Source organism: Mirounga angustirostris, unplaced genomic scaffold (genome assembly GCF_029215605.1).
Source record: "Mirounga angustirostris isolate CCGP_5_RB_7025 unplaced genomic scaffold, mMirAng1.0.hap1 SCAF_2, whole genome shotgun sequence".
NCBI classification, from domain to species: Eukaryota; Metazoa; Chordata; class Mammalia; order Carnivora; family Phocidae; genus Mirounga; species Mirounga angustirostris.
In genome coordinates this window covers 98,602,917-98,623,604 of record NW_026991710.1, presented here as the reverse complement: position 1 = coordinate 98,623,604, position 20,688 = coordinate 98,602,917, and the positions used below count along the sequence as shown (strand labels likewise).

At 37.8% G+C, this 20,688-nt stretch overlaps 1 protein-coding gene across 7 annotated transcripts in view; it reads left to right on the top strand.

Moving 5' to 3' along the window:
• PDE5A (phosphodiesterase 5A) overlaps window positions 1-20,688 on the top strand; it is a 143,840-nt gene that overhangs the window by 74,612 nt on the left and 48,540 nt on the right. For all 7 annotated transcript variants that reach the window (XR_010409508.1, XR_010409506.1, XR_010409507.1 and 4 more), the window contains exons 10-11: window positions 8,291-8,466; window positions 12,176-12,235. Coding sequence is in view for 4 of the 7 variants with exons in the window: in XM_064584986.1 (XP_064441056.1) it covers window positions 8,291-8,466; window positions 12,176-12,235 (236 nt within the window). In the remaining 3 variants the exon portion in view is untranslated. The remainder of the gene's footprint in view (window positions 1-8,290; window positions 8,467-12,175; window positions 12,236-20,688) is intronic.

Below are 20,688 nucleotides of genomic sequence, written 5' to 3'. Positions count from 1 at the left end.
ACCAGACTTGGCCTGCCTTTCGTGTCACCCTACTTGATAACAGAGCCAAAAGTAAGCAAATGTTATTTTCAGAGAGGAAAAATGCCCTATTAATAGAAAGAAAGGAAAAAATGGGCATTTCAGTGGGGGTTCAAGTTGATTCCCAGTACAAGAAGAAACATCTCCAGTGCTCCCTGCTCTTTAAAAGTGTGACAAAACAGAAAATTTGAATTCTCGCCTGTGTTTTGTGCCCACAGATGCAGCATGGAAAATGTCATGGCTGTAGATAATTTTCCTTACATAGCACAGGCCAGATTCCTCTATTATGTAATTCTAATAGAGAATCCCCATAGAGTTACATGCAGAAAGGCAGACAGGCCCATGTGTTTTTTTGTAATCTTCCTTCCCCCTCCTATTTTTCCATTACTGACATTTAGATGAAATTATAGACATTAGACCAGTATGGGGCCTGTTGTATTCCCCGAGGTATTGTTTCATATCAAATGTTTTCTTAGTGCTCTGGCTAATACAGAGTGTTTCCAGAGTTTTGCTTCCAGTGCTATTAAGGAAATATTTTTCACATTCAACATTCATTTGTTTTAAGCAATTACTTCCCCTATTTATTAGGCTAAATATGCCTTTTTCCCAAATCATATTTACCAGAAATTCTTATTCCAATTTTCCATGCCAATTTCAGGACAGATTTTGAAGAAATTAGTCCCATTCCCATCCAAAAAAAAAAAAAAAAAAAATGTTGAGAACATCTCCACTTTAAATAACTTACATTTTCATCTCTTTGTTAACAAAGAAGTATAACAAAAATTATAGTGTTATATCACACATCGCTTGACAGTGAAGTATGAGAAATATGTGCAGTGGACTCTTGAACAACATGGAGGCTAGGAGCACTGACACCCCCCCATGCAGTCTAAAATCCATTTATGATTTTTAAATCCCCCAAAACCTAACTACTAGTAGCCTACTGTTGACTAGAAATCTTCCCAGTAACAGAAACAATTGATTAACAGATATTCTAAAAATGTTATATATATTTTATATTGTTTTCTTACAACAAGTAAGCTAGAAAAAAGAAAATGTTACTAAGAAAATCATAAGAAGAAAATAGATTTACAGTACTGTATTTATCCAAAAAATCCACATTTACAGTACTGTACTATATTTATTTAAAAAAAATCCACAAACAAGTGAACCCTCGCAGTTCTAATCCATGTTGTTCACGGCTCAACTGTATTTCTCAGAATGTATGTTCTAAACTGATTACTATCCTAATTCTTTGCTCATCTATGTGTTGCAATTTGATTCTAAGGCATAGATAAATATTCTAAAATTATATTTTAAAATTTGATGCTACTTCACTTTATTTTTCATATTAAATGTTGCCATTTGGCAATATCACTAACTGCTCATTTGTTTATAAAAATATTTGCTAGGATGTTCCTAATGCAAGTATAATTAAACTGTGTCATCCATGAAACATATTGCTTATAATACTTAAAGTATCTGGTTTTTTTCCCCAGAGAATTGTAAATTAGGCTTAGTTATAATAAGCTCCAGGCAATAAGACCGTAGGGGAATAATAACTGGAAGAACATGAGAAAAAAAAAAATAAAACTAAGGAAGTAAGATTAAAATTATAAAAGTGAAAATATATAAAATAAAAATAAATATAAACCATAAGAGACTCTTAACTCTAGGAAGCAAACTGAGGGTTGCTGTGGGGGGGTTGGAGTAACTCGGTGATGGACATTAAGGAGGGCACGTGATGTAATGAGCACTGCGTATTATATAAGACTGATGAATCACTGACCTCTACCTCTGAAACCAATAATACACTATATGTTAATTAATTGAGTTTAAATTTTTAAAAATTAAAAAAAAAAGACTTGATTGAAAAAGTAGTAAGGAAAACTTCACAGTAGTGTTGGAAAACAGAAACTTACCTTTACTAGACTAGAAACAATAAGGGAATTTCTGGAAGATATGAAGTATATGCCATTCGTAAGAACACATTTTACATAAAATGGGCAAAATTTGAATAGCAATGACAATATTAATATCAGAGAAAGTCGAATTTAAGGTAAAAACATAATGTAAAGGGACGCTTTGCATTGATTAAAGTTAAAATCCACCTAGAGAGTGTAACTGTCGTAAATGCTTCTAATAAACTAACATCATTGATATATAAAAGCCAAAGCTATTAAAAATACAGGGAGAAATGGACAAACTGGCAGTCATAGTGGGAGCCTTTGGTACACATCTCATAGAGGGTTAAAGTACAGGATAAAATAAGGAAACATAAGAATCAATTAATATAAAAAATGAAGTGGATTTAATTAGCAACTATAGATTTATGTTTATATTTCATAATTTACAAATACAAACTCCTGTCAGCTATCCATCAGAAACTTACAAGTATTGATGATATACACACATGCAACACAAACTAGTCATTTCTGAATTAAGAAATAATAAAATTATTTTAATTAACCACTCAACTGAAGAAATTAGAAAAACAGCACCTCTCTTTCTCACTTTCTGTGCTGTCCCCCAATAAATGAATAAATCAAAAGCAGAGAAAAGCAATTGAGATGATAAATTTATGAAGTGGGAAAAAAAGAGATAATGAGGGAATACGATAATAATAAACTGGCAACACAGAAAATGAGGATAATAAGAGAAATACACAGGTGGGAATGAGAAAGGAAATGTAATTATAGAGACAGAAGAAATTTTAAAAGATGTTAGGTAATACAGTATACCAAAAAGGTAATACATTTTGATGAAATGGAGAAATTCCATAAAAATTGGTAATAACCAATACTAACTCAAGTTTTAAATATTCCATAGAAATAAAATAAATAAATAAATAAATATTTCATAGAAGTAATTGAGAAAGTTATTTTTAAAGTCATTCAAAAAAAAAGCAAATATAAAAAAAAAAACAAAAACAACTGCCCAAAGGAAATTCTAACCAAAGCAACCAGAGCGGAGGAGATGAAACAATGTGAGATACAGAAGAAGAAAAGGCAAAATTAAAAAACTTCCAGATGATAAGATGGTGAGGTGGAAAGCCCAGTGGAATCAGCTGAAAATACTTCTCTATAGAGAGTTGTGTTTTTTTTTTTTAAGATTTTATTTATTTATTTGACAGAGAGACTGAGAGAGGGAACACAAGCAGGGGGAGTGGGAGAAGGAAAAGCAGGCTTCCCACCGAGCAGAGAGCTCGATGCGGGGCTCGATCCCAGGACCCTGGGATCATGACCTGAGCCGAAGGCAGATGCTTAACAACTGAGACACCCAGGTGCCCCTTCTACAGAGAGTTGTAAAAGTTCCTGTTACCAAATTATTAAAGAGAAATAGCTTTAATTTATGCCAAGACAAATTTGTTTGAAAATAGTAATAGAAAAAAACCCCATTTATAATAGCAAAGAATAAATGTAACCAGAAATATGTAGCATCTTTATGAGGAAAACGATAATATTCTGAGTAACTTAAAAGTGAAGGGACATAACATTTCCCGATGATAAGAACCTATTCTATAAGAGGTCAACTTTCCCCAGATTAGATTTATATCAATTTTTTTTTTAAAGATTTTATTTATTTATTTGAGAGAGAGAGAGAGAGCACATGAGACGGGGGGAGGGTCAGAGGGAGAAGCAGACTCCCTGCTGAGCAGGGAGCCCGATGCGGGACTCGATCCCGGGATCGATTCCAGGATCATGACCTGAGCCGAAGGCAGTCGCTTAACCAACTGAGCCACCCAGGCGCCCTATATCAATTTTAATACATATCCTCACAAGAGTTTTTTTTCAGAGGGAAGGGGGAGTTCCTGACCAACATTTATAAAACTCATCTGGAAGAATAACATGAAAAGAATCAGAGTTGATGGATAGAGATTTGCCTGTCAGAAATTAAAATAATGCTGGAAAAGTATCATAATGAAAAGTATCATATATGGAGGCACCTGAGTGACTCAGTTGGTTGAGTGTCTGCCTTCAGCTCAGGTCATGATCTCGGGGTCCTGGGATCGAGCCCCACATCGGGCTCCCTGCTCACTGGGGAGCCTGCTTCTCCCTCTCCTGCTGCTCCCCCTGCTTGTGCGCTCTCTCTCTCTGTCAAATAAATAAAATCTTTAAATAAAAAAGATCATATGTGTGCCAGAAAAGATGGAAAGATTGATGGAATACAATAGAAAGTCTAAATGCAGACCCAAGTCTGGTACATAGATATATAATAGCTTATTGTTTCTAAGGTGCCATGATTGAAAGACTTCATTTTCTGTACTTCCAAGAAAGAAAAAAAATTATTTCAATTAAACTATGTCGAGCAGTTGATTAGGATGCACACTGATTTCAAAAATAATAAAATGTGAGAAAAGTACCTAGTAGTTGAAAAAAGTATGACTTTAGTATTTAAGGTGGCAATTCAAATCATTGGAGAAGGGATAACTATTCAAGTATTTTAAGAATCTAGTAGCAATTTGGGGAAAAAAGCTAAGTTGAATTAAAAAGTTAAATGTGATACAATGAATCTATAAAAGTACCAGGGGAAAATAGAGGTTCATATATCATCTTAAAGTGGGCAAGCTTCAAAAAAACTGGGGAAGCTTCTCTTAAAAACAAGACACTATACAGCAGAAAACCTCAGATGAAGATAATTGACAGATGACAAGTGCAAAAAAAAATACTCGCAAGATTGGTGATAAGGACAGGTCTTACATCTTAGCAAGACAGGATGCTGGTTTTGGAGTCCACCCTGTATGGTAGAGAGTACATGAGACACAAGCAGGATCTAAGAGCTGACCCCCTGCTCTGCCAAAAAGCCAGGACAAAAACTGTGGTTGGTAACAACATCTGATCTGTGGAATTACAGAAAAGGAAACATAATTGTGTGATTTTAGAAACCATTAGTCCCTTCCCCGTAATTGCTGGAGATGTCTTTGGTGCCGGCTTAGCTCTCAGAGCTGCCGTGATGACCACATGAAGCAACATCAGTACAAGTACTTCATGTGCTCTAATAATACGAAGTGACACTGAGATTTTACTAACTGCGCTAGCTCTTGGTTTTTGCCTAATGTTTTTGAGTATTTTCTTTCATGATTGTGTATATTAATTGATTTTTGCTGAGTGGTTTCGTTTTATTTTGGGTTCTGCATTAAGTACTTGGTTTTTATAGAGCAGTGATTCTGATTTTATATGGATTGCTGGTAGATGTGGCATCTCAAGTGACAAGTTTTAAATTTCATTATTGTACTCTTTAGCCCCTCTTCCAGTCATTAATGAAGTTCTGAAAACCCTATCTGTAAATGTGTCCAGGCTTTATATTTTCTCCCATAAAGGGACCCTGTTTGTTTGTTATAAACCTTCTTCTTCATAGCTTTTTTATTTTTTAACTTGGGTATTTTTGTTTGATAGAATTAAATTTTCTGAAGGGTATAAAGAAATCAGCAGGATGATCATGAATGCTATTTAACTATAACTGTCCATTCTGCTTTGAAAGGAGAATTAAATGATACGCCTAAATGGATAATTTGTCTTCACCCCTTTTCTTGCGCTGAGCTTAGCTCTGTCTACACATCTGTATCTAGATTGGTGGATTGTAATGCAAACACACTTTAGCTGTTCTGCTCTGAGGTGTGATTGTGACAGCCAACTCCTGATATTGGTACATTTAACATTCATTTCAATACCTTTGAATTCCAGAGGTATTTACTAATACTTGTTAATGCACATTCAGTGACGTGCAGGAGAGTTACTTAGCTAGGTCAGAAGCCCAGGAGCCTGCTGACAGCCACGGCTCAACCCCTTCCTGTTGTCTTTTCCTTTACAGACATACAATAATTCTTATGAAGTGTTAAAAAAAAAAATCTTGTTTATGAAAAGGGGCCATCAAGTAGGAGACAACTTTAGTCAGAATTGAAAGGCAATTAACGTTGTGATGTGAGGATAAGGCATGAAACACGTGACTCTCAAGAAAATGTGATTTGGGAGATAACCAGATCCTAGATAAACAGTTACACATGTATAATTTGGGGATTCACAAAGGTTGGAGGACAGAACCCTCGTGCTGTACCATATACATGGGACGTGTACTTTTAAGATCATGCCGATTGCTGGTTGAGTTACGGTTTTTCTTGCAGTGTCCAAATTCATTATGTTTCATTTAAAGTATTTCTTGATAATGGAATAAGTGTCAGAGAAGTAATCCCTACGGTAGTAATACAGATAGATAAGGATGTCTTTCCTGTCTATCGTAGAAAAACTCCCACAAACAAACAAGAAAGAGCAAAAATGAGAGTGCAGTTAATTTGTAGGGTTAAAAATGAATTGCACATCGATGGTGATGAAGGGACTTAAAGTGCAAGCATGTATCACTGTGGACTCTATGAAATCCTTTTGTGCTCTGGGAAAAATAAGAGATAACAGACTATAGTCTTCATGGGAAAGTAGTTTGGGTCAGAGCCGCAGTCCTGCATTCTTTCATTAACTCAGTAAACATTTTTCGAGTTCCTGCTATAGGTCAGGCATTTTGCTAGCTGAGGAAGTGGGACTGAAAAAATAAAATCTCTAGGCCCAAGATACGTACAGCCTAGAAAGAGAGCCAGGAATAAAATCCTCCATGATATACCGAGTGGTCATTTTTTTTCTCTCTCTCCAAATTTTTATGTAAATTCTAGTTAGTTCATATATAGTGTTAACACTGGTTTCAGGAGTTGAATTTAGTGCAATGAGCCGGTAGAAGAAAGACACATACCGAGTGATCATCTTAAGGGCAAAGGAAAGAGAAGTGCCTGCCTCACCTGGGAACTGGGCCGCCTCCAGGAGCTATGGTGAAGGAGATTGAGGTGTCCACTGAATCACAGCAAAGAGCATGTGGGGAGCAGTGGAGGCCGGTGGAAAAGCACGGGCCAAGGTGTGAGCAAGCGAGATGTAGTCAGGGGACTGCCCGCAATGACCGGAAGGAGGTACAAGGGCACAGAGCAGCAGTGTGTGGGAAACAGTGGCCTTGGGGACTGGCCCGAGCTGGGGTTTGAATTGTATTTTATTTATTTTTAATTTTTTTGAAGATTTTATTTATTTATTTGACAGAGAGAGAGAGACAGCGAGAGCGGGAACACAAGCAGGGGGAGTGGGAGAGGGAGAAGCAGGCTTCCCGCGGAGCAGGGAGCCCGATGTGGGGCTCGATCCCAGGACCCTGGGATCATGACCTGAGCCGAAGGCAGACGCTTAACTGATTGAGCCACCCAGGCGCCCCTGGGGTTTGAATTTTAGATCTAAGCATACCAGCTAGGTGGCCTTGAGCAAATGACTTAACCTTTCTAAGACTCAGTTTTTTCATCTGTAAAATGGGGATGGTCACACCTGCCTCACAGCGTAGATCGTAAGGCCTAACGATCACGTTGTGTCCTGAAGGTTTTAGCGCAATACCCGCCCCACAGTGGGCACACAGTGGAACCCTGTGATTATATATTTAGAGACAGAAGAAATAAGGATTTAACAGCACTTGTTAAACCCAGAGGTAGGAGGTGCCCAAACCCTTCAAAGAGCAGCCTACTAGGGTCTGAATCCCATAGAACTAGTTGTAAAGATTTACCATAATGTTGATGTGATTTTCCATTTATATTGACTCTATCTTTGACCTTCTAAGAGAAGTCAGGATTTAGGAGGTTATGATTTTCTTCAAAGATTAGTCCTGCTTTTATTTCTAAACAAACAGTCATTTTTATTTGCATTTATTTGTAGTATCCAAAGTTGTCTGCAAATAAGATTCTCTGCATCTCTGGATGCAGAGGTGCTTATTTGAAATTTGAGACTGTTTATGTGAATTGCCTGTTTTCTGCATTCTATTTGATATGTAATTGTGTTTTTTAACTTTTAGTTTCTCAGTCAAGAAAGGCAGTCTGTGTGACCCAAAATTCTGATGTGCATCAAAATTGTTCTCTTGGCAAGTGTACAAAAATCCAATTAGTCTCCAAAGGACAAATTGTCTTTGGGGACTCAACTGATCTAAAATTTGTGACCGAGTCTGGAAGAAAATAGTACTCTAGGATTTTTCTGAACACAGACAACATACATTTAGGACTGTGTGAAACAAGTTCTCATGTAAATTAATTCAGTTTACTTTTCTAGTTTATATTTGTGAGGATCTGTTTGCTTCTTTGAAGATTCCAAGCATTCCTAAGAGGAAAGTGTAAGACAATCTTTGGCAGGGGTTGGGGATGTGAGTTAAAGGCAATAGAAACTATCATAATTAATAATAATATTTACTCAAATTTCTTGGATTGTTATAGGGGTTTGCCAACTTGTTAATAAGATGGAGGAGAATACTGGCAAGGTTAAGCCTTTCAACCGAAATGATGAACAGTTTCTGGAGGCTTTTGTCATCTTTTGTGGCTTGGGGATCCAGAACACACAGATGTATGAAGCGGTGGAGAGAGCCATGGCCAAGCAAATGGTCACACTGGAGGTGGGCTGGCGCGTGCGGGACTCTGTCCGTCTCTGTGGCCACACACTCAGCTTCTGCCCTTTCCCCCAGAACGACTCGTGGGGTCACTGTCTCCTCAGAGAATCAGACTGAATCCTTAGTTCCTCATTTAAACAGCTAAGGAAACTGGGACCCAGAATATTGTAGAAACTTATCAAAGGTCGTACGACCAAACCAGAACTCGGACTGGTTGTCCCTCACTCCTTCGACCTTAACCTTCACTCCTTCGACCTTAAGAATCCAGTCACACAGACGTCTGCTGTCACTGCAGCCTGTCCCTTTCCCATTGCCTGAGCCTCCCCATCTCCTTGTGCACAGTTGTAGTCACATATCTTAAAAGACAAAAACAGAAACCCTAAGCACTCAGAGAATCAGAGGTGAGGCATAGGAAACCCTTTCAGATGACAGATTTGCAGATCCCACTTCTGAAAATCCTGCCCAAGTCTTGGGTAGAGGCTGGGAATCTACATTATTCCAGAGCTCCCCCAAGTGATTCTGAATGTGCAGGCAGCCAGTGAGCCACTGGTTGGGGGCACTGACCTCAGGCAAGCTCCCTCCCAGGACTACCCTACTTGAGCGGGGCCAGCCCTTTCCAGATGATTTCCACGAACTGCCTGAAAATGTTCACTTTGTATAACACAGAAATTTCTTACATCAGAGACCAGTTAAGGGAAATAGACTTCAGAAGGGCAAATGTCTCTACTTACTCACACACTGGTGTGAAGTATATTTGAGTGTATGCCTACTCTTATTAAGTTGATTGAGATCACTGGGTATCAGTGTTTGGAATATGGTAACTTTTCCTCCAATCCTCTAAATAATACCTTACCTAAGTAGCTCAAAATATATGCATTATAAGTAAAAATCTACCAGTAACCAAGATGGTATACTTTATTTTCTAAAATGAATATATAACACTAATAGTTTTGCCATAGTAACATATAAGAGATCGTGGATTATAAGCCAGTGGAAATCTTTTTCAAATACATGTACGTGTACATATATACACACAAATATACGGATGTGTGTATGTATGCACACGTATACCTCAAGTTACATTTATACAATACATATGCACATGTAATTTCATGCATGTATATGCATGTATACACATGTGTGTTCATGTGTGTATATGTATATAATTTTTAATCAAATTTTTTATAGTTTCCATGGTTTTGTACTGAAGTGAATCTAAGCCAGTTATCAATTAGAAATTATCTTTTGTAAAACTTTTTACTATGGAAAATTGCAAGCATATACAGAAGTAGAGAGAATAGCTTAGTGAGCGCCCATGTACTCATTAGCCATCTTTAATAATTATTGACCCATGGCTGATCTCATTCCTTCATACACTTGCTCACTTCTCTGCACTCTTCTTCTGCTTTAATCCATTGATATTTTTGAAGCAAATTCCAGATATTATGTAATTTAGTTCAAAATCTTCGAATATTTTCCTGATTGAGATTTATTTTTCCACTGTAGTTTTACTTTAGTTAAATATGGGAGTAATTAGACTTTTACTTAGTATAAGCAATTATTTCAATTCACTATGAGAAGCCCTATCTATGCTTACAAGTTTAACCTTGAAAAAGATTTTCCTGTCCTTATGAGGCACTGGATAAAAGCCAGGGACACAAACTCCTCAGGTTTTCTTAGGATGGTGAATTATTTTGACCTGGAAGCCATGATCATTATAATGACAATAAAACAACAACAGTAATAATAGCTAACCTTTATCAAATGTGCTTACTCTGTGTTCTAATGCTCACAGGTACAGACATACCTTATTTTGTGGTGCTTTGCTTTATCGCCCATCATGGATACTTCATTTTTCACACACTGGCAGTCTGTGGCGACCCTATGTTGAGCAAGTCTGTCAGCGTCATTTTGCCAACAGCATTTGCTCACTTCATGTCTCTGTGTTGCATTTTGATAATTCTCACAATATTTCAGGCTTTTTCATTATTATTATATTTGTTGGGGTGTTGTGTGATAGTGATTAGGACCTGTTGAAAGCTCAAGTGATGGGTTCCATTTTTTTTTAAGCAATGAAGTATTTTTTAAATAAGGTATTACATTGCTTTTTTAGACATAATGCTATTGCACACTTAGTATACTACAGTATAGGGTCAACATAACTTTTATGTGCACTGGGAAACCAAAAAATTCATTTGACTCACTCTGTTATGATAATGGGTTTATTGCAGTGGTCTGGAAACAAATTTGCCATATCTCTGAGGTGTGCCCGTATTAGCAAAATTATTCCTTACGACCCTGAGTGAAGTGCTATTTTTACCTTCAGTGAGACAACATCTATTTTTTTTTAAATTTAGAATGGCATGTTATTCCCATGTCCATTCATCTGTGTTGTATTGCATTTATTTATATTAGACTAGTGCATGGCCACAGTCTTCGCTTTCCTCAACAAACTAGCTCTGTGGTCCCAGCAGCAATGAATTAGCCACCGTGACCCATCAATTTCATGTAAACAGAAGACAGCAGCTCCACGTTTCCTGGGGTTTCCTAGTGCTTAATGGTTCAAATACGAAGACAAATCCCATGTAGCACTGAATCACAAGATAGACATATATACCATTTTAGATTTTGAATTGATTAAAATTTTAAAGACTGGATCAAGGAAAACTAGTCCAGGCTGCTCATTTACTCGAGTCCCCATTTAAAATCTGAAAATGCCTCACCTCCTTATCAGTCATGCTAAAATATTTGGGGGTTTTAGTAAATCTATGTGTGTCTGTCAAAAATGAACTTTCAAAAAAAAATTTTTTTAAATATGGAAGACATTTTAAGTATGACCACTACCTCGGCTCAAAAGAATGCCTGAAATATTATCCCATTACTTTGAAGTTATTACTTCCGACATTGGGAATTAAGGATTCTTACGTTAAGGTATAAGAAAGTAGTAAGCCTGTCTTTTTAACTCTACTCCGGTAACAGAAAGCGTACTAGATTAGGAATTGAAAGCAGGGTCCCAGGCCTCCGTGTCCTCTCACTAAGTGTGAGCTTGCTGCCAAGTCATGAGAACACCTGTGCCTCGGTGTGCTCAGATGTTAACAGAGGGATTTATAGGCCAGCGCTACACTTCTCAGCTCTTGAGTCCTAGGAGTGGGAAGGAATCCCTGAATCTGTATGACATTACATTCTAGCCATGCAATTTTTCTTTATGAAATTCTACACTGGTTATGGGCCTCAACTGAGGACCACTTGTAGATTGCTTTCTTTCCAAATATCAATGTTAAAATGTCAGTGTATGCAAAGATTTTTTTTCTTAATTCTATACACAGGTTAAAAATAACTGAAGTCACTATTATTTTTTTAAAAAGCAGTACAAAAAGAAAAAAAAGCAGTACAAAATAAGCTTTCTGCCAAGGTTGAGCCAGTAGCATGGCTGATAAATAATGTGCTCTCTCTATCAATGGTGTCAGAATAAAAGTGACAAGACTTTCTCTGAACATAGGGAGTATAACTTTTTGTCTTCCAAAACACGCAATTGAATGGAAATCTGGGATTTTTTCTCTCTGTTCAAGAAAGCAGGAAACAAGATTTGACATTCTGGGGCGTCTAGTTCTGTCTCCAGGAAGTTTTAGCAGAATCTCAAGCCTGACACTGTCAAAGTCTACATTCGGTAGTCCTCTCTTGGATAACCTGTTTTCCTTTGTTTCTTACCCTGTAGGTTCTGTCATATCACGCTTCAGCAGCAGAAGAAGAAACAAGAGAGCTCCAATCCTTAGCGGTAATGCTCCCCTTTCTTTGTAAAAATGACTAAGTGCCGACATCTAATTAGTACATAAACATGGTTCTCTTAGGATAACTCCTTCTAATAACAATGGTCCCATTGAATTAAATGTGGTAAATATTTAGATGGACATTCATAAAAATATTTAATCAATTCTACTTTCTTGTAGGGCCACAAAGTCACTGATGATAACAAAGCAAAAGATAACTTACTGACTTTATAATACATTATATGATTCTGATTTTTTTTTTTTCCCCAGTAATGTTACATCTTTTTTAGGCCAAAACTAAACTTACCTTTCAGTTCCTGGGGAAATGTGAACAGGTGACCATGAGGTGGAGGCTTGGTAAGGGTAATGACAACAAAGATTTTGTAGTTTGTTGCTGATAACCTGCTCTGCCCTCTTGGGAATTGAGAGTGATTTTAATGTCTGACCATGTGGCTTATGGAATTTTATTTGAAACTGGGTTCAAATAAGGTCAGTTCCTGAATTCTCATTACATTTTTTATTTAGTATGTTATGAGAAAAAAACATACTGATATGTAAGTAGAATGTTAAATGTTCTAGGTCTTGGTTGAGATTAATGAAAATTTGAGGCACTTACACATTGACAACAAAGGCAAGTGGCCTTCCGAGTTGAAATTTACTTGGGACAACATGGAGAAGGTCTACACGAGATGTGACGAGAGTCTGTAAAGAATGAGGAAAGTGCGAAGAGATGGATGAGATTCTTCTTCGTTGTCATCATCAGCATAGCTGGCCACATGCCACCCTTCTGTGGCCTTATGTACATTTCCTTATGTAATCTGCACAGCTGTGTTATGAAGGCCACCCTGAAGCTAGAGAAGCCAAGTGGACATGCTCAAGGTCACACTGGCAGAAAGTGGGGGAAGTCAGGTACAAACTCTTATGGTCTAGCTCACGCGCAGACCACTGTGCTGTTATGAGCCATTAGGGAGAGAGAAGATTAAAGATGAGTGAAATGCTTTGACCTTCGTAATTCAAAGAATGATGGTGCCATTACCCGACAAGAGTGGAAATGTTAAGAAAGGGAAGTGGTTTGACCAAGAACGTGGTAAGTGTGAGGCGCTGGTGGAACCACCAGATGTAGGTCTTCCAACAGTCAGCAGAGGCAGGACTAGCGTGGGGAGGGGCTGAATCAGAGATGGTGATTTGGAGGTCCCGCCATGGGGCTTGGGGGATCCCATGGGAGTGGAGCAGTTGGGAGGGGGATATGGAAGACTGAGGGCAGAACTCTTGGGAATCTGGGTTTCGATGGAAGGAGTAGGAAAGGAACCTGGCTGAGGTGGAGGAGTGGTAGGTGAGCAGGGAGGAAAATTTAGGATGTGGCAGTGGCACAGAAGGCAAAGGGATGAGTTTCAAAGAGGAAGGAGGGTGCATCAGTGGTAGGAAGGTTGAGAAAAAGGACTGAGAGAAGGCTGCTGGACTCTGTGATCACGTGATTGTTGAGGAAGCAGCTTTAGGTGTAAAACTGCCAGAGGTAAGAGTGAATGGTGACAAAATGGAGAAAATGAATCATAGCCTAGTTTCAAAAGATGAGTTTTGTGTAAAAGAGGGAGTGGAGAAGTAGTAATGAAGGGTGTTGGCTGAACCGTGTGAAGTTTTTTGTTTTGGTTTGCTTTGTTGTTGTGTGCGCAGGGTTGCTCACAAGCTAGAGAACCAGCCTGCTCTCGGACAGAGGGCAAGGGTAGGGGATCGAGTGAGTACAAGGCAGGGAAGAGATCTAGACACCGGAGCAGCCTAGGCATTGAGCGAGACAAGAGGGAAGGGATCATAACAATAATAGTAGGGGTGCCTGGGTGGCTCAGTCGGTTAAGCGTCTGCCTTCGGCTCAGGTCATGATCCCAGAGTCCTGGGATCAAGTCCCGCATCGGGCTCCCTGCTCAGCAGGGAACCTGCTTTTCGCTCTGCCTGCCGCTTCCCCTGCTGTGCTCTCTCTCTCTCTCTCTCTGACAAATAAATAAAATCTTTAAAAAACTTAAAAAAATAATAGTAATAATAGTAGCTTCATTTATTGAGCACTTACCGTACACCTGGCATCTCTGAAGTTCTCTGCATGTGTTAACTAAGTGTATTTAGTCCACAGCAACCCCATGAGGTCAGTACCCGTTAGCATTTGGAATTCGAGGATTTTGAGGTTGAGAGGATCTCAGGATCTCCTGGGTGGTAAGTGATGGTGTGAGTACTCAATCCAGGAAGCCCACATCCAGAGCCCACACTCCATTGCACAACACTGGAGAGGCAATGAGCTGGAAAGGAAGGAAGGATGAGAACTTACAGACGTTCTCAATTAAATCAGTGAGTAGGAAGTGGAGTCATTTGCCAAGAACAGTTTAAGGAACTTGAGGTGATTTGTCCTGAAAGGTTACACTTCTTCATTTGGGGTTAGCCTTATTCGGAGGCTATATGGGCTGTATTTATTTTGTTGACGATGGTATTCGAAAAAATGAGCAGTTTTTCAATTATTTACAAAGGTTTATATGTTTTAAATATCTTTCACATCAGGCTTAATTGGCCTGTTTGTCTAATCCTCCCAGAATGATGAAGTTTTGAACTAAAAGCATACTGTGAGTTGGAAATTATCACATGGAAAGATACATCTTGAAGTGCTTGCAGGCACTGCGGGAGTGTTAAATCAGTTCTAAAATGAGGGCAAGGATACACTCTGCCATGTGTTGTTTTAGATAAATAAAAACTAGCAAATAGAGCAACGTCTAAAGGTAATGCTGGAAAAATCACTTAGGTTATTAAACTTTGCTTTTCACTTCGAAAATAGCAGTGCTTCAGAAAAAATTTGGAAGTTATTTTCTCAGTTATTTTTATAATTTTAACAAGAGAAAAACCCTTCAGAGTAACTGAAAGTTGCCATATTGGAGTATTGTTCAAAACCATCTGTTGTTTCATTCGGAAAATAGATTTCTGGCAGCTGCATTGAGAAATTTAGGGTTATAAGCTTGTAGGTCGAGTTCTTTATTTAAACTGGTTGAAATTCAGCAACTGAATGCAGTGCTGGTTTTCTAGCAACCGAATAAAAATTCCTTCACAGCCTCAAGTACACAGGTGTCTGCGTTATCCAGAGATGGCCGGAGTTGCTGCCTTTGTCGTGTATCTGATGATTTGTCTCAATTTAAAACCTAAAATAAATCGAAAAGCTGTCTAATGTATTCTTAACTTTTATTCTTACAAATTAGTTCTTGAATTAAATAATATACTTCAGGATGCTGAATATTTATGCTTGTGTCCAGAAAAGTTCTCTAATTACAACAGAAGTATAACGAAGTTGACAGGAAACTCAGAGTCCTTATTTTTTTTTTCCTTGTTTTACTTGAGTTTTTAATCTAATTTCTCTTGACTTAGAATTGGGTATCGCAGAAATAAGGCCTTAAACTAAGCATTCTACCATATACCTTTTAATGATCATTAGTCACAAGTTGATCACATAAAAATAAATGGACCTCAGCTGCCTGGTCATGGTTATTAGAAAATTATTAGTTAAGATAATCAGAAAGTAATCAATGTTTATTTCCAGTAACTGGATATTTGATGGACTGATTGCCTTTTCTGCCTTCCTCTCTTGTTAGAGGGATAGTAAATAAATATGTATTAGAGTTTAGTTTTTTAAAATAAGCTTCTCAGTTTTGCCATGGAGTCCGTGCTTATTCAGTGCAGTCCGTAGAGCTTCTGCTTTATGTCAATTTCTGCAATCATACATAATGTATTTAAAAGCAAACAGACCCTTTTGTATCCTGAAAGGTTTTCTGCATCAATATAGTGAGAGAGGAAGAAGCTGACTTCTTAGGCAGGATTTCTTAGGAGAGAATTTACTTCATCTTGACCTTAACCTTTCAGAGCCAGAAACGTCACATGAATGCTCTTACCAGGTGTGTGCGTGACAGGTGACAGCAGGAAAGGGCAGAGCTGCTCCCTGACCCAAATCTCTGATGCCTAAAAGTCAGTGTCAGAGTATCAATCCGATTCCTTGTATCAAGATGATCATCACATTCCCTCACTTTTGGGGAAAATCTGTATATGGATAGTCAAATTATAAATGGAAAATTTTGAGCCGATGATAACAGAGTTGGCGTTATGATCTCGATAACCAGTGTCACTGAACTGTAGTAACCTATGGCATTCAGGAAGATTCCTTCTTCCTCAAACAGGTGCTAGAATTACCCTGAAACCATCTGGGTCCTTTGGACTTCCTGTACACCATCAGTTGATACATTCATTTTTATAGGTGTCTACAACATTAACTGGGCCATATCTTTTCCACATTGGCAAGACTTAATAGATTCTGTTTGATTCTTCCTGCTTTCCTTTGGCAAGCTAATCTTATCTTTTCTGCTTTGATTTTCCTAGTGAATTACTTCCAACGGTAATCTTAGCTCCAAAGTATAGTGGTGCCGTTCTTGAACTTCTTATATACTAACTAGATGTTGACCAGATCTGCACTAATTATTCTTAACTGTAGTCGTAAATTTACCTTGAAGGTTTTACTTATAAGCATATATACATTTTGTCAGAGTCTTGACATTATCATGTGCCATCGTTACATGGTTTTGAAAACTGTATGCTCATTATTTTTTACATTCTGTGCCTCTTTGCTATTGAGATTTATAAGATTACATTTATATAATGTTAGAAAGAAGGAAAAATCATAAAACATGTTGATGTAGTTATTAAAGAAAATATGCTAATCCAGTCCTGCTTTGCCTTATTTGCTTCTTTATTCTCTATAAGATTTGGTTCTTTGAATATTCACCTCCCTTTGTTTAAGTAAATTTCTTTCTCCTATGCGTTTGGATTCACTTCCCTCTTAGAGAAAGATAAATTCTAACAGGCTTGTAAATGGTGTGGATTTTTTTTCTCTAAGAACATATTTTCTGTGCATGTTAAAAGTGGGGAAGAGAGACATTAGGCTTTTGTAAAGTATAATGTGATGACTGTCAAACGGCTTTATTCAGAGACCTGGAAACCAAACTGCTCTGCTCTGTGTAAAATGGTCCCCCGCTAGGTGGGGGATAGGGATCAGGGATTGATACGGGGAGCTTAAACCCCTAACTGAGCAAGCATCTCTCCTTGTCGCTACCAATTAACTCATCAGATATCTTACATTAATTTTATCCTTGAAGGTAATTTCCTTGAAGAATGGATCATTGAGGAAAATCTCTTTTCCTCCTAACATTTATATTGAATAAACATCAGGAGTAATGTAACAAAATGCCTTTATAAAACACTGAAGCTAACTGGAAGAATTTGAAATTTTATGGAAGACCAAGTTCAGTATCTGCTCTTCTATTCAAACTTATTTTAACAAATAACTTTCTGAATAAGGAGCCTTTTCTTAACAGTTGGCTGTTAGGAGTCGTTTTCATAATTTTTACTTTCACTCTGGAGATTTGATACTTCAGACCTAAGGCAGGTAGAATGCCTTTTATAGCAGTGTGACCTTTTTCGTATAAAGATTATACAATTGAGCAGATTGTGTAGCCATGTAGCCACATGTCTTTATTTTCTTCTGAGGTTACCAGAGACTTTGCCGCAGGCTAAATATAAACCTTTTTCATGAGACATCCACCAAAAATAAGAAACTCAATAATTTTTAAATGATTCTTTTATTTACCTTACCCAAGTGTATATAAAGTCTTATTTTTCTATTAAGTAAACAAAGAGGTACCCTCTACACTTGTGTAGAAGCCTTCATAGTAAGAAATCGTTGAATAAAAAAGTCTGTCATTTGTCTTATGTAAGGCACTGATCATGCTCAGGATAGATTCTCTTTGATTTTAGAAAAATATGTGATTATATTAGCCAGGGTTCTCCAGAGAAACAGAACCAGTAGGTGAGAGATTTATTCTGAGGAATTGGCTCACACTATTAATGGGGGCTGAGAAATCCAGCAGTCTGTTGTCTGCAAGGCTGGAGACCCAGGAAAACCAGTGGTATAATTCAGTGTAAGTCTAAAGGCCTGAGAACAGAGGAGCTGATGGTTGAAATCCGAGTCCCAGGGCCTGAGAAGATGAGATGAAATATCCCAACTCCATAGGAAGCAAAAAGGGGCGGACTCCTCCTTCCTCCATCTTTTGTTCTATTCAGACCCTAAACAGATGGATGATGCCCACCCACACTGGGAAGGGTAGTCTACTGAGTCCACTAATTCAATGCTGATCTTATCCAGAAATACTTTCACAGACATACCCAGAAATAATGTTTAATTTGGGCACCTGCTGTCCAGTCGAGACAAAAACTTAACCATCACGAGTGACTAAAAAGAGAAGTTAAACGTGTACTTACGTTCCCTATCGTTGTGTTGTTATGGATCATGTGCAAACTAACATATTTGTGTCATTGCACTTTTTTTTAATATTCTTTTTGTTTTTTTATTATGTTATGTTAATCACCATACATTACATCATTAGTTTTTGATGTAGTGTGCCACGATTCATTGTTTGTGTGTCATTGCACTTTAAAAACTATGTATTTCAATTATTTTTTTTAAAGATTTTATTTCTTTATTTGACAGAAAGATAAAGAGGCAGAGTGGCAGGCAAAGGGAGAGGGAGAAGCAGGCTTCCCGCTGAGCAGGGAGCCCGATGTGGGGCTCGATCCCAGGACCCTGGGATCATGACCAGAGCCGAAGGTGGACGCTTAACGACTGAGCCACCCAGGCGCCCTGTATTTCAATTATTTATGTGTGTATCTTCACCACCAGCCTGTTCTTGAGCCATCCTTATCACCATCATCATCATCATAGCTACCATTTAGTGATGGCTTCACAAGAACCTGGTTTACGTATCTTGTTAAATGATTGACTGAATGAATCAATCAGTAGATTCTGGAAAATCGGGACTTTTAGAGAGCCTATACTCTAGCATGAAATAACACAACTCAAGCTCCCTCAATATTCAACAAGATTTTGCTTGCTTTATTCCTTAAAATGATTATCAAGCTAGAAATAATTTATTAGTTGATGACATATATAAAGCTTCATGGGTCTGGAGAAGAACTAGCTTCCACTTCCAGCTCTGTGATCTCAGACAAATCTGTGACTCCTTTGTGTCTCAGTTTCTTTGTCCGTAAAAAGAGGATAATAAAAGAATTTACCTTGCAGAGTTGTAGTGACTGGAGTTCCTGGTACATATGTCCCCAGGAAGTATTAGTTATTGATAGTAGTGGTAACAGTGAGAGGAAAATCTGTTCCCAAAATCTAGTAGTAAGAGCAGCAAGATCTTGACGTGTCCTGTCATGTTCCATGTCTTTTTGCCTGAGCCATTCTAATAATGTGCACTTCAAGGAAGTATACACTCATTTTTTTTTTTAAAGATTTTATTTATTTATTTGACAGAGAGAGACAGCGAGAGAGGGAACACAAGCAGGGGGAGTGGGAGAGGGAGAAGCAGGCTTCCTGCAGAGCAAGGAGCCCGATGCAGGGCTCGATCCCAGGACCCTGGGACCATGACCTGAGCCAAAGGCAGACGCCTAACGACTGAGCCACCCAGGCGCCCCTACACTCATTTTTTAAAATTAGTTTAAGTGGAACAAATAGGTGAAAAATCTGGACGAAAAAAGCCCCATGTGTCCTAAGAACATATGGAAACCTTTGTTTTTAAGGTATAACCAGTTCTCTACTTGAGGGGAGTAATCTAGAATTTGACCATTTTAGGTAACTTCTTGCCAGAGTGGCTAAAAAGTGGATTTGGGTCATTGCTTTCCCCTCCTGAGTTTTTTGGAAGTGAATGAATCAAGTTTTAATGAGACTTAAGACAAACTGAAGCTGATTTTGAAAATATTACAGTAATGAAATATTTATTGTGCAGATGAAAGGAATTTAAAATTTCTTAAAGCAAATAAAATTAATAATTGATGTATAGGGTAAGAAAGCATATATCTGTTGTTTCTGACACAACATGGCTCATTATTAATGTTAACATATTTATTATAACTCTTTGCCAAATTAACTTACATTTAGTATTATTGAGAACTAGTTAGGTCTTGATGAGCACAAAAAGATTTTCATTTACACACTTATATTTGCCTCCTACTCTATGTGGACATTATATTAGGTGCTCCACATGACAGTAAATAATAAGTCTCTACCCTCTTAGAATTTGAATAGTGAAGGACTATATACAATATATACTATAATTATTCAATATTATATGATTACAGCCAGAAACAAAAAGCTGCAACTTTAAAGTGTATGGCATTGTGAAATTATATAATATAGAGACATTCTAAAATGAATGGTCTGAGATATGTGTAGTTTTTCATGTAAGAGATGTGGCAAGTCTGTGATTTCATCCTATACCGTAATTCAGCAACCTGCAGGATAAGATTGCATCTAGGTTTTGGCTACATTAATGCTTCAAGAAATAGAATGTTTGGATTTGCAATCAAGATCCAGAGCTCACTGCCTTCCACAGACACA